At 49.1% G+C, this 14,527-nt stretch overlaps 1 protein-coding gene across 1 annotated transcript in view; it reads left to right on the forward strand.

Moving 5' to 3' along the window:
- The window catches only part of PPM1G (protein phosphatase, Mg2+/Mn2+ dependent 1G), a gene marked incomplete in the record, with an annotated part of 375,123 nt that overhangs the window by 180,053 nt on the left and 180,543 nt on the right, over nucleotides 1–14,527 (forward strand). The window contains 1 exon segment of the mRNA XM_053710941.1: nucleotides 9,975–10,107. Coding sequence (XP_053566916.1) covers nucleotides 9,975–10,107 — 133 coding nt within the window.

Here is a 14,527-nt window from a genome sequence, read left to right on the forward strand (position 1 = left end):
TCTCTATAACTGGTGCATGTGTGTGAGTGAGAGGGACGTGTGTGTGCGGCAGGAGGTATTCCTCTCTATAACTGGTGCATGTGTGTGAGTGAGAGGGACGTGTGTGTACGGCAGGAGGTATTCCTCTCTATAACTGGTGCATGTGTGTGAGTGAGAGGACGTGTGTGTGCGGCAGGAGGTATTCCTCTCTATAACTGGTGCATGTGTGTGAGTGAGGGGACGTGTGTGTGCGGCAGGAGGTATTCCTCTCTATAACTGGTGCATGTGTGTGAGTGAGAGGACGTGTGTGTGCGGCAGGAGGTATTCCTCTCTATAACTGGTGCATGTGTGTGAGTGAGAGGACGTGTGTGTGCGGCAGGAGGTATTCCTCTCTATAACTGGTTGCATGTGTGTGAGTGAGAGGACGTGTGTGTGCGGCAGGAGGTATTCCTCTCTATAACTGGGTGCATGTGTGTGTGAGTGACAGGACGTGTGTGTACGGCAGGAGGTATTCCTCTCTATAACTGGTGCATGTGTGTGAGTGAGAGGACGTGTGTGTGCGGCAGGAGGTATTCCTCTCTATAACTGGTGCATGTGTGTGAGTGAGAGGACGTGTGGTGTGCGGCAGGAGGTATTCCTCCTCTATAACTGGTGCATGTGTGTGAGTGAGAGGACGTGTGTGTGCGGCAGGAGGTATTCCTCTCTATAACTGGTGCATGTGTGTGAGTGAGAGGACGTGTGTGTGCGGCAGGAGGTATTCCTCTCTATAACTGGTGCATGTGGTGTGAGTGAGAGGACGTGTGTGTGCGGCAGGAGGTATTCCTCTCTATAACTGGTGCATGTGTTGTGAGTGAGAGGACGGTGTGTGTGACGGCAGGAGGTATTCCTCTCTATAACTGGTGCATGTGTGTGAGTGAGAGGGACGTGTGTGTGCGGCAGGAGGTATTCCTCTCTATAACTGGTGCATGTGTGTGAGTGAAGAGGACTGTGTGTGCGGCAGGGAGGTTATTCCTCTCTATAACTAGGTGGCAATGTGTGTGAGTGACAGGACTGTGTGCGCGGCAGGAGTGATTCCTCTCTATAAACTGGTGCATGTGTGTGAGTGAGAGGACGGTGTGTGTGCGGCAGGAGTATTCCTCTCTATAACTGGTGCATGTTGTGAGTGAGAGGACGTGTGTGTGCGGCAGGAGGTATTCCTCTCTATAACTGGTGCATGTGTGTGAGTGAGAGGACGTGTGTGTGCGGCAGGAGGTATTCCTCTCTAGTAACTGGTGCATGTGTGTGAGTGAGAGGGACGTGTGTGTGCGGCAGGAGGTATTCCTCTCTATAACTGGTGCATGTGTGTGGAGTGAGAGGACGTGTGTGTGCGGCAGGGAGGTATTCCTCTCTATAACTGGTGCATGTGTGTGAGTGAGAGGACGTGTGGTGTGCGGCGGCAGGAGGTATTCCTCTCTATAACTGGTGCATGTGTGTGAGTGAGAGGACGTGTGTCGTGCGGCAGTGAGGTATTCCTCTCTATAACTGGTGGCATGTGTGTGAGTGAGAGGACGGTGTGTGGCGGCAGGAGGTATTCCTCTCTATAACTGGTGCATGTGTGTGAGTGAGAGGACGTGTGTGTGCGGCAGGAGGTATTCCTCTCTATAACTGGTGCATGTGTGTGAGTGAGAGGACGTGTGTGTGCGGCAGGAGGTATTCCTCTCTATAACTGGTGCATGTGTGTGAGTGAGAGGACGTGTGTGTACGGCAGGAGGTATTCCTCTCTATAACTGGTGCATGTGTGTGAGTGAGAGGACGTGTGTGTGCGGCAGGAGGTATTCCTCTCTATAACTGGTGCATGTGTGAGTGAGAGGACGTGTGTGTGCGGCAGGAGGTATTCCTCTCTATAACTGGTGCATGTGTGTGAGTGAGAGGACGTGTGTGTGCGGCAGGAGGTATTCCTCTCTCTATAACTGGTGCATGTGTGTGAGTGAGAGGACGTGTGTGTACGGCAGGAGGTATTCCTCTCTCTATAACTGGTGCATGTGTGTGAGTGAGAGGACGTGTGTGTATGCGGCAGGAGGTATTCCTCTCTATAACTGGTGCATGTATGTGAGTGAGAGGACGTGTGTGTGCGGCAGGAGGTATTCCTCTCTATAAAGGGTGCATGTGTGTGAGTGAGAGGACGTGTGTGTGCGGCAGGAGGTATTCCTCTCTATAACTGGTGCATGTGTATGTGAGTGAGAGGACGTGTGTGTGCGGCAGGAGGTATTCCTCTCTATAACTGGTGCATGTGTGTGAGTGAGAGGACGTGTGTGTGTGCGGCAGGAGGTATTCCTCTCTATAACTGGTGCATGTGTGTGAGTGAGAGGACGTGTGTGTGCGGCAGGAGGTATTCCTCTCTATAACTGGTGCATGTGTGTGAGTGAGAGGACGTGTGTGTGCGGCAGGAGGTATTCCTCTCTATAACTGGTGCATGTGTGTGAGTGAGAGGACGTGTGTGTGCGGCAGGAGGTATTCCTCTCTATAACTGGTGCATGTGTGTGAGTGAGAGGACGTGTGTGTGCGGCAGGAGGTATTCCTCTCTCTATAACTGGTGCATGTGTGTGAGTGAGAGGGACGTGTGTGTGCGCAGGAGGTATTCCTCTCTATAACTGGTGCATGTGTGTGAGTGAGAGGGACGTGTGTGTGCGGCAGGAGGTATTCCTCTCTCTATAACTGGTGCATGTGTGTGAGTGAGAGGAAGTGTGTGTGCGGCAGGAGGTATTCCTCTCTATAGACTGGTGCATGTGTTTGAGTGAGAGGACGTGTGTGTGCGGCAGGAGGTATTCCTCTCTATAACTGGTGCATGTGTGTGAGTGAGAGGACGTGTGTGTGCGGCAGGAGGTATTCCTCTCTATAACTGGTGCATGTGTGTGAGTGAGAGGACGTGTGTTGTGCGGCAGGAGGTATTCCTCTCTATAAACTGGTGCTTGTGTGTGAGTGAGAGGACGTGTGTGTGCGGCAGGAGGTAGTCCTCTCTATAACTGGTGCATGTGTGTGAGTGACAGGACGGTGGTGTGCGGCAGGAGGTATTCCTCTCTATAACTGGTGCATGTGTGTGAGTGAGAGGACGTGTGTGTGCGGCAGGAGGTATTCCTCTCTATAACTGGTGCATGTGTGTGAGTGAGAGGACGTGTGTGTGCGGCAGGAGGTATTCCTCTCTATAACTGGTGCATGTGTGTGTGAGGGGACGTGTGTGTGCGGCAGGAGGTATTCCTCTCTATAACTGGTGCATGTGTGTGAGTGAGAGGACGTGTGTGTGCGGCAGGAGGTATTCCTCTCTATAACTGGTGCATGTGTGTGAGTGAGAGGACGTGTGTGTGCGGCAGGAGGTATTCCTCTCTATAACTGGTGCATGTGTGTGAGTGAGAGGACGTGTGTGTGCGGCAGGAGGTATTCCTCTCTATAACTGGTGCATGTGTGTGAGTGAGAGGACGTGTGTTGCGGCAGGAGGTATTCCTCTCTATAACTGGTGCATGTGTGTGAGTGAGAGGACGTGTGTGTGCGGCAGGAGGTATTCCTCCTCTATAACTGGTGCATGTGTGTGAGTGAGAGGACGTGTGTGTGCGGCAGGAGGTATTCCTCTCTATAACTGGTGCATGTGTGTGAGTGAGAGGGACGTGTGTGTGCGGCAGGAGGTATTCCTCTCTATAACTGGTGCATGTGTGTGAGTGAGAGGACGTGTGTGTGTGCGGCAGGAGGTATTCCTCTCTATAACTGGTGCATGTGTGTGAGTGAGAGGACGTGTGTGTGCGGCAGGAGGTATTCCTCTCTATAACTGGTGCATGTGTGTGAGTGAGAGGACGTGTGTGTGCGGCAGGAGGTATTCCTCTCTATAACTGGTGCATGTGTGTGAGTGAGAGGACGTGTGTGTGCGGCAGGAGGTATTCCTCTCTATAACTGGTGCATGTGTGTGAGTGAGAGGACGTGTGTGTGCGGCAGGAGGTATTCCTCTCTATAACTGGTGCATGTGTGTGAGTGAGAGGACGTGTGTGTGTGCGGCAGGAGGTATTCCTCTCTATAACTGGTGCATGTGTGTGAGTGAGAGGACGTGTGTGTGCGGCAGGAGGTATTCCTCTCTATAACTGGTGCATGTGTGTGAGTGAGAGGACGTGTGTGTGCGGCAGGAGGTATTCCTCTCTATAACTGGTGCATGTGTGTGAGTGAGGGGACGTGTGTGTGCGGCAGGAGGTATTCCTCTCTATAACTGGTGCATGTGTGTGAGTGAGGGGACGTGTGTGTGCGGCAGGAGGTATTCCTCTCTATAACTGGTGCATGTGTGTGAGTGAGGGGACGTGTGTGTGCGGCAGGAGGTATTCCTCTCTATAACTGGTGCATGTGTGTGTGTGCGGCAGGAGGTATTCCTCTCTATAACTGGTGCATGTGTGTGAGTGAGAGGACGTGTGTGTGCGGCAGGAGGTATTCCTCTCTATAACTGGTGCATGTGTGTGAGTGAGAGGAAGTGTGTGTGCGGCAGGAGGTATTCCTCTCTATAACTGGTGCATGTGTGTGAGTGAGAGGACGTGTGTGTGCGGCAGGAGGTATTCCTCTCTATAACTGGTGGATGTGTGTGAGTGAGGGGACGTGTGTGTGCGGCAGGAGGTATTCCTCTCTATAACTGGTGCATGTGTGTGAGTGAGAGGGACGTGTGTGTGCGGCAGGAGGTATTCCTCTCTATAACTGGTGCATGTGTGTGAGTGAGAGGGACGTGTGTGTGCGGCAGGAGGTATTTCCTCTCTATAAACTGGTGCATGTGTGTGAGTGAGAGGACGTGTGTGTGCGGCAGGAGGTATTCCTCTCTATAACTGGTGCATGTGTGTGAGTGAGAGGACGTGTGTGTGCGGCAGGAGGTATTCCTCTCTATAACTGGTGCATGTGTGTGAGTGAGAGGACGTGTGTGTGCGGCAGGAGGTATTCCTCTCTATAACTGGTGCATGTGTGTGAGTGAGAGGACGTGTGTGTGCGGCAGGAGGTATTCCTCTCTCTATAACTGGTGCATGTGTGTGAGTGAGAGGACGTGTGTGTGCGGCAGGAGGTATTCCTCTCTATAACTGGTGCATGTGTGTGAGTGAGAGGACGTGTGTGTGCGGCAGGAGGTATTCCTCTCTATAACTGGTGCATGTGTGTGTTAGTGAGAGGACGTGTGTGTGCGGCAGGAGGTATTCCTCTCTATAACTGGTGCATGTGTGTGTGAGTGAGAGGACGTGTGTGTGCGGCAGGAGGTATTCCTCTCTATAACTGGTGCATGTGTGAGTGAGAGGACGTGTGTGTGCGGCAGGAGGTATTCCTCTCTATAACTGGTGCATGTGTGTGAGTGAGAGGACATGTGTGTGTGCGGCAGGAGGTATTCCTCTCTATAACTGGTGCATGTGTGTGTGCGGCAGGAGGTATTCCTCTCTATAACTGGTGCATGTGTGTGAGTGAGAGGACGTGTGTGTGCGACAGGAGGTATTCCTCTCTATAACTGGTGCATGTGTGTGTGAGTGAGAGGACGTGTGTGTGCGGCAGGAGGTATTCCTCTCTATAACTGGTGCATGTGTGTGAGTGAGGGGACGTGTGTGTGCGGCAGGAGGTATTCCTCTCTATAACTGGTGCATGTGTGTGAGAGAGGGGACGTGTGTGTGCGGCAGGAGGTATTCCTCTCTCTATAACTGGTGCATGTGTGTGAGTGAGAGGACGTGTGTGTGCGGCAGGAGGTATTCCTCTCTATAACTGGTGCATGTGTGTGAGTGAGAGGACGTGTGTGTGCGGCAGGAGGTATTCCTCTCTATAACTGGTGCATGTGTGTGAGTGAGAGGACGTGTGTGTACGGCAGGAGGTATTCCTCTCTATAACTGGTGCATGTGTGTGAGTGAGAGGACGTGTGTGTGCGGCAGGAGGTATTCCTCTCTATAACTGGTGCATGTGTGTGAGTGAGAGGACGTGTGTGTGCGGCAGGAGGTATTCCTCTCTATAACTGGTGCATGTGTGTGAGTGAGAGGGACGTGTGTGTGCGGCAGGAGGTATTCCTCTCTATAACTGGTGCATGTGTGTGAGTGAGAGGGACGTGTGTGTGCGGCAGGAGGTATTCCTCTCTATAACTGGTGCATGTGTGTGAGTGAGAGGACGTGTGTGTGCGGCAGGAGGTATTCCTCTCTATAACTGGTGCATGTGTGTGAGTGAGAGGACGTGTGTGTGCGGCAGGAGGTATTCCTCTCTATAACTGGTGCATGTGTGTGAGTGAGAGGACGTGTGTGTGCGGCAGGAGGTATTCCTCTCTATAACTGGTGCATGTGTGTGTTAGTGAGAGGACGTGTGTGTGCGGCAGGAGGTATTCCTCTCTATAACTGGTGCATGTGAGTGAGTGAGAGGACGTGTGTGTGCGGCAGGAGGTATTCCTCTCTATAACTGGTGCATGTGTGTGAGTGAGAGGACGTGTGTGTGCGGCAGGAGGTATTCCTCTCTATAACTGGTGCATGTGTGTGAGTGAGAGGGACGTGTGTGTGCGGCAGGAGGTATTCCTCTCTATAACTGGTGCATGTGTGTGAGTGAGAGGACGTGTGTGTGCGGCAGGAGGTATTCCTCTCTATAACTGGTGCATGTGTGTGTTAGTGAGAGGACGTGTGTGTGCGGCAGGAGGTATTCCTCTCTATAACTGGTGCATGTGTGTGAGTGAGAGGACATGTGTGTGCGGCAGGAGGTATTCCTCTCTATAACTGGTGCATGTGTGTGAGTGAGAGGACGTGTGTGTGCGGCAGGAGGTATTCCTCTCTATAACTGGTGCATGTGTATGTGAGTGAGAGGACGTGTGTGTGCGGCAGGAGGTATTCCTCTCTATAACTGGTGCATGTGTGTGAGTGAGAGGACGTGTGTGTGCGGCAGGAGGTATTCCTCTCTATAACTGGTGCATGTATGTGAGTGAGAGGACGTGTGTGTGCGGCAGGAGGTATTCCTCTCTATAACTGGTGCATGTGTGTGAGGACGTGTGTGCGGCAGGAGGTATTCCTCTCTATAACTGGTGCATGTGTGTGAGTGAGAGGACGTGTGTGTGCGGCAGGAGGTATTCCTCTCTATAACTGGTGCATGTGTGTGAGTGAGAGGACGTGTGTGTGCGGCAGGAGGTATTCCTCTCTATAACTGGTGCATGTGTGTGAGTGAGAGGACGTGTGTGTGCGGCAGGAGGTATTCCTCTCTATAACTGGTGCATGTGTGTGAGTGAGAGGACGTGTGTGTGTGCGGCAGGAGGTATTCCTCTCTATAACTGGTGCATGTGTGTGAGTGAGAGGACGTGTGTGTACGGCAGGAGGTATTCCTCTCTATAACTGGTGCATGTGTGTAAGTGAGAGGACGTGTGTGTGCGGCAGGAGGTATTCCTCTCTATAACTGGTGCATGTGTGTGAGTGAGAGGACGTGTGTACGGCAGGAGGTATTCCTCTCTATAACTGGTGCATGTGTGTGAGTGAGAGGACGTGTGTGTGTGCGGCAGGAGGTATTCCTCTCTATAACTGGTGCATGTGTGTGAGTGAGAGGACGTGTGTACGGCAGGAGGTATTCCTCTCTATAACTGGTGCATGTGTGTGAGTGAGAGGACGTGTGTGTGTGCGGCAGGAGGTATTCCTCTCTATAACTGGTGCATGTGAGTGAGTGAGAGGACGTGTGTACGGCAGGAGGTATTCCTCTCTATAACTGGTGCATGTGTGTGAGTGAGAGGACGTGTGTGTGCGGCAGGAGGTATTCCTCTCTATAACTGGTGCATGTGTGTGAGTGAGAGGACGTGTGTGTGCGGCAGGAGATATTCCTCTCTATAACTGGTGCATGTGTGTGAGTGAGAGGACGTGTGTGTGCGGCAGGAGGTATTCCTCTCTATAACTGGTGCATGTGTGTGAGTGAGAGGACGTGTGTGTGCGGCAGGAGGTATTCCTCTCTATAACTGGTGCATGTGTGTGAGTGAGAGGACGTGTGTGTGCGGCAGGAGGTATTCCTCTCTATAACTGGTGCATGTGTGTGAGTGAGAGGACGTGTGTGTGTGCGGCAGGAGGTATTCCTCTCTATAACTGGTGCATGTGTGTGAGTGAGAGGACGTGTGTGTACGGCAGGAGGTATTCCTCTCTATAACTGGTGCATGTGTGTAAGTGAGAGGACGTGTGTGTGCGGCAGGAGGTATTCCTCTCTATAACTGGTGCATGTGTGTGAGTGAGAGGACGTGTGTGTGCGGCAGGAGGTATTCCTCTCTATAACTGGTGCATGTGTGTGAGTGAGAGGACGTGTGTGTGCGGCAGGAGGTATTCCTCTCTATAACTGGTGCATGTGTGTGAGGACGTGTGTGCGGCAGGAGGTATTCCTCTCTATAACTGGTGCATGTGTGTGAGTGAGAGGACATGTGTGTGTGCGGCAGGAGGTATTCCTCTCTATAACTGGTGCATGTATGTGAGTGAGAGGACGTGTGTGTGCGGCAGGAGGTATTCCTCTCTATAACTGGTGCATGTGTGTGAGAGAGGGGACGTGTGTGTGCGGCAGGAGGTATTCCTCTCTATAACTGGTGCATGTGTATGTGAGTGAGAGGACGTGTGTGTGCGACAGGAGGTATTCCTCTCTATAACTGGTGCATGTGTGTGAGTGAGAGGACGTGTGTGTACGGCAGGAGGTATTCCTCTCTATAACTGGTGCATGTATGTGAGTGAGAGGACGTGTGTGTGTGCGGCAGGAGGTATTCCTCTCTATAACTGGTGCATGTGTGTGAGTGAGAGGACGTGTGTGCGGCAGGAGGTATTCCTCTCTATAACTGGTGCATGTGTGTGAGTGAGAGGACGTGTGTGTGCGGCAGGAGGTATTCCTCTCTATAACTGGTGCATGTGTGTGAGTGAGAGGACGTGTGTGTGCGGCAGGAGGTATTCCTCTCTATAACTGGTGCATGTGTGTGAGTGAGAGGACATGTGTGTGTGCGGCAGGAGGTATTCCTCTCTATAACTGGTGCATGTGTGTGAGTGAGGGGACGTGTGTGTGCGGCAGGAGGTATTCCTCTCTATAACTGGTGCATGTGTGTGAGTGAGAGGACGTGTGTGTGCGGCAGGAGGTATTCCTCTCTATAACTGGTGCATGTGTGTGTTAGTGAGAGGACGTGTGTGTGCGGCAGGAGGTATTCCTCTCTATAACTGGTGCATGTGTGTGAGTGAGAGGGACGTGTGTGTGCGGCAGGAGGTATTCCTCTCTATAACTGGTGCATGTGTGTGTGAGTGAGAGGACGTGTGTGTGCGGCAGGAGGTATTCCTTTCTATAACTGGTGCATGTGTGAGTGAGAGGACGTGTGTGTGCGGCAGGAGGTATTCCTCTCTATAACTGGTGCACGTGTGTGTGCGGCAGGAGGTTTTCTTCTAAAGATCTTCTGTTTATATTTAAAGGGATATGAAACCCCAGATTTTTCTTTTATCAATTAAGACAGAGCAGCAATTTTTAAACAACTTTATAATTTTCGTCTTATTCAATTCTCTTAGTTTTCTTGGTATCCTTTGTGTAAAAGCATACCTAGGTAGGCTCAGTAGCTGCGAACTAGCTGCACATATATCTTTTGTCATTTGCTTACTGGTGTTCTGCTAGCTCCCAGTAGTGCATTCCAGCTCCTTCAATAAAGAATACCAAAGAACAAAACAAAATTGAGATTAGAAGTAAACTGGAAGTTATTTATAAAACACGCACTCTCTGGAACAAATGATAGATCTGGGTTATTGATTCCAGAGGCTCTGTATGCGATGCTGGGACACGGTAGGAATGGTTTGTCAGCTCTGTAAGATTCATTAGATCGGTATACAGATACAGCCACTGACTCTCTATTGACGCACCTTTGTTTGAGGGGGAAGCTACGAGCATGTAATGCTAAGGTTGTGGGCTCAAAGCTTTCAATCACCTCCATGACTGCACCAGACTGGCATGTGACTTTGTATTGCGGGGGGTGAGGAGTGCTTTGTCACATGCAATGTGTTTAATAATGATTTAACTCTCAGGCCCTGGAGGATGCCTTCCTAGCCATAGATGAGAAGCTGACGCAGGAGGAGGTGATCAAGGAGCTGTCCCAGATGGCTGGACGTCCTCTCAATGACCATGAAGATGGTGACAAGCTGACAGAGGAGGATGATGGTAAGGAAAGTATATGGCGTGCGTTTGTAAGTATTTGTCCAATTGCACATTAGCTAATGTAGCTTTATGGGGCATGGGGTCAATGGTGTGTGTGTCCCCCAGAGCTCAAGCTTTTTGTGTCTACTCCAGAGAGTAATATCACTGGTACTCGGCAGATATAGCCTCTGTGTAAAGCCTAAAATGTTACACTAGGTGCCAACTGAGGCGCCCTTGTCCCTCCCTCTATTGTGTAATGTGGAAAATACCAATAATGAGTTTGCTTATTTAAGCCTTAAGAGTACTTGTGTGGTACATTTGTCATTCATTCTGGTGCAACCAGCTTAGTGATGCTTGAGTAACAGTACTCTCCCCTAAAATAGCCAGTAAATTAAATTCTTCCCCGGGATGTTGTAGTAATAATGCTCTTCCCTGTCATAGCCTGTATAATGTATTAGTAACAATACTCTTCCCTGACATAGCCTGTATAATTTATTAGTAACAATACTCTTCCCTGACATAGCCTGTATAATTTATTAGTAACAATACTCTTCCCTGACATAGCCTGTATAATGTATTAGTAACAATACTCTTCCCTGACATAGCCTGTATAATCTATTAGTAACGATACTCTTCCCTGACATAGCCTGTATAATCTATTAGTAATGATACTCTTCCCTGACATAGCCTGTATAATTTATTAGTAACAATACTCTTCCCTGACATAGCCTGTATAATTTATTAGTAACAATACTCTTCCCTGACATAGCCTGTGTAATTTATTAGTAGCAATACTCTTCCCTGACATAGCCTGTATAATTTATTAGTAACAATACTCTTCCCTGACATAGCCTGTATCATTTATTAGTAACAATACTCTTCCCTGACATAGCCTGTATAATTTATTAGTAACAATACTCTTCCCTGACATAGCCTGTATAATTTATTAGTATTGATGCTCTTCCCTGACATAGCCTGTATAATTTATTAGTAACAATACTCTTCCCTGACATAGCCTGTATAATTTATTAGTAACAATACTCTTCCCTGACATAGCCTGTATAATTTATTAGTAATGATGCTCTTCCCTGACATAGCCTGTATAATTTATTAGTAACAATACTCTTCCCTGACATAGCCGGTATAATTTATTAGTAATGATGCTCTTCCCTGACATAGCCTGTATAATCTATTAGTAACGATACTCTTCCCTGACATAGCCTGTATAATTTATTATTAACAATACTCTTCCCTGACATAGCCTGTAAAATTTATTAGTAATGATACTCTTCCCTGACATAGCCTGTAAAATTTATTAGTAATGATACTCTTCCCTGACATAGCCTGTATAATTTATTAGTAACAATACTCTTCCCTGACATAGCCTGTATAATTTATTAGTAACAATATTCTTCCCTGACATAGCCTGTATAATTTATTAGTAACAATTAGGGTTGCACCGATACCAAGTATTTGCATGAGTACTTGTACTCGTGCAAATGCACCGATACCTCCACTTCCTACCCATATGCTATCTTGTGGCGTTTTTTCAAACTGCATGTTCCCATTTAATTTTAAACTGGTGTGGAGACTAAACTAAAAATTGTTTAGTACTGTTCTGCCAATACAAATTGCTGTTTGTTTTATCGTAGGAGAGATCACTGTATCTCATTCAGACAAGCCCCTGAAGTACTGGGCAGTTAATAAACAGATTTCCAGCTCTGGCTAAAATGGCCCAAAAATATCTTTCTGCACCTTGCAGTAGTGTGGAAAGTGAAAGACTGTTCAACTTCGAGTCGAACCTCCATACAAATGTCAGATTATATAAAAGCCCTACAACCCGGAGGCAGAGCTTGGCCACGCTTATAGATGGCCGCACTTTAATCTAGCTCTGAAGCCTTAAAACTCTTGCTACAGGTACTAGTAACTCGTAGCACGTTGGAACCAGTTAAAAAAATTTAGTATAGCACCTAAGGACGAACCGGAGATCCTTAGCAGCTACCTTGGAGATCTCAGCTGTAACGGAGACATCATATACCGCAGAGGGGCCTGGGCGGATAAGGAACCTAATATAGCGGCAACAACAACGACCGCGAGAAGCAAGCAGCGACCTATTCTGTACCCTGGCTAAAACACCCGATAGCCTACAACTAGACCGGGCCGACTGTAACCCAGACTCCCAACTACTTAACAGGTCTGGACGGCTGGAAAGGGCGGCACACCACATAGGAGACTTGGGGCATTGAGGTGCATTAGGCCTCTACCTTACCTTTTGCATCCAGGGGCAGACCGGGCACTGGTGGCAGCTGCATCGAGGTGTGGGACTGTAGCGGAGACGTCCTGCAAAGAATAAACACGGTGGGGTCCGAGCTGAAAGGGAACCAGCTGAGGCGGTTGTGACAAGCACCGCGCCAAGTGAGGAGCGACCCGCATCGCTTTAATGCTAAGTGCCAGACTGCCTCCAAAAGACCGGATCGAGTAGTGCCCGGACCTCTGGCGACCTGGCTGGATTGGAAGGTTTCCCTGACAGTCGGGTAAGAGTAAGCAGGTGCCGGTTGAAAGTATAAAGAGGACCGGTGTAGCGTAACCTGTGGTCCCTGTTTGAGAGGCGGAGCAGCAGAGGCATAGACAGTCCTGTTGGCAGATAACAAGAACAGAATAAAGGGACTGTGAGGGCTCCTAATTGATAAGTGTAACAAGCAACTTAAATCCTAGCAGCACTAAGCCGACATTGCACTTTAGAGACCCATTAGCTCACACTGTCACCTTGGTCAGTACAACTGACAAGGCCTGGTAGAGGTGAGAGAGAGCTCTGAACTGATCCCAAGTGAGAAGGAACTATTAGATTGCACAGGCCTGTCTTCCCTGATCTTGCATCATTTGCAGACGCACAAACTTTCACCTGCACCTACTGTACATTGGAAGCTTGGGGAACCCTTTCTGCCCTGTGGTGTAGTCAAACGCACAGAAGAATGGCTAATAGGCGCATAGTTAAGCCGCCCAAAGGCTCCCAATCATCCAACATGGAGAGCTATCTAATTTCAGCTGATTCTACCCCTGGTACTCATAGAGAGACACATGACAGTGGCAAACAATCTGCAGCTGTCCAGACATCTAGCCTAGATCCCCAGCAACCCTCCTACCTTACCAGAGAGGATATTAAGCACCTATCATCCAAACATGATATACATGAAGCTATGATGGATGTCAAGCTTATGTTTGGGGAATTCAAAAAGGACATAGCGGCAGTTGATCATAGAGTTTCACAGATAGAAGAAACGCAAGAAACAATGCGCTCAGATCTCCAACATCAGGCCAGCTGTATACAATCTCAAGACGCCACAGTGCAGACTCTGACAGACAGGATTGAGGATCTGGAGAACAGGAGCAGGCGCAATAACTTGAGATTGCGCGGAGTGCCTGAAACAATAAATCCCCCTGAGATAAGCCTATATATACAAGATTTCTTTAAATTCCTTAAGGACACACCTAACGCGGCAGAAGTAAAAGTCGAAAGGGCACACAGGGCTCTTAGGCCCAGACCGCCAGCCAGGGCACCACCAAGGGACATCATTATTAAACTACTCTCCTATAAAGACAAAGAGGAAATTGTTCGTCTGTCCAGAAACAAACATCCTCTTACATATGACGGTGCCGAGATTCAGGTCTACACGGATTTGTGTCCTGCAACCCTTCAGAAGCGAAGAGACTTGCGCTATATTACTTCCAGCCTCAAAGAGCAACAAATAAAATACAGATGGGGATTCCCCACCTGCATCATCGCATCTAAAAACGGCTCAACAGCAATCTACAGGTCTTCAGAGGATCTTCACACCCTAAATCAGACATTTGGACTTCAGATCAGGCCACCTAATATACCTGTAGCCCCTGCACAACCAGGCCCTGATATTAACCGAGGGGTAGCTGCCCGGGAGCATGATTAGGCACTTGGAGGCCGGACATTTTGTAACACCAGTCTGCACCTGGTGCACTGGTGGACCTGGGCTTCTCACAGAATACCCTGCATGGGCCCAACAGTCCCACCTTCTTCTGGAACAGATAAGTTAATGACTACCTATCCCATTATGGGAAATATGTTTTAATTATAACGTTTTCTTCCAGCCTTTTAGCAAGGTGCCTCACATTAAGCGTTGTTGACTCCTTAATTAGAATGCTCAGATACTGAAAGACACTGGCAGATTCTGGGAAATGATATGTTGCTTATTTCTTTCATGTAATTAGCAAGAGTCCATGAGCTAGTGACGTATGGGATATACATTCCTACCAGGAGGGGCAAAGTTTCCCAAACCTCAAAATGCCTATAAATACACCCCTCACCACACCCACAAATCAGTTTTACAAACTTTGCCTCCTATGGAGGTGGTGAAGTAAGTTTGTGCTAGATTCTACGTTGATATGCGCTCCGCAGCAGGTTGGAGCCCGG

This window comes from Bombina bombina, chromosome 4 (genome assembly GCF_027579735.1).
Source record: "Bombina bombina isolate aBomBom1 chromosome 4, aBomBom1.pri, whole genome shotgun sequence".
Lineage (NCBI taxonomy): Eukaryota > Metazoa > Chordata > Amphibia > Anura > Bombinatoridae > Bombina > Bombina bombina.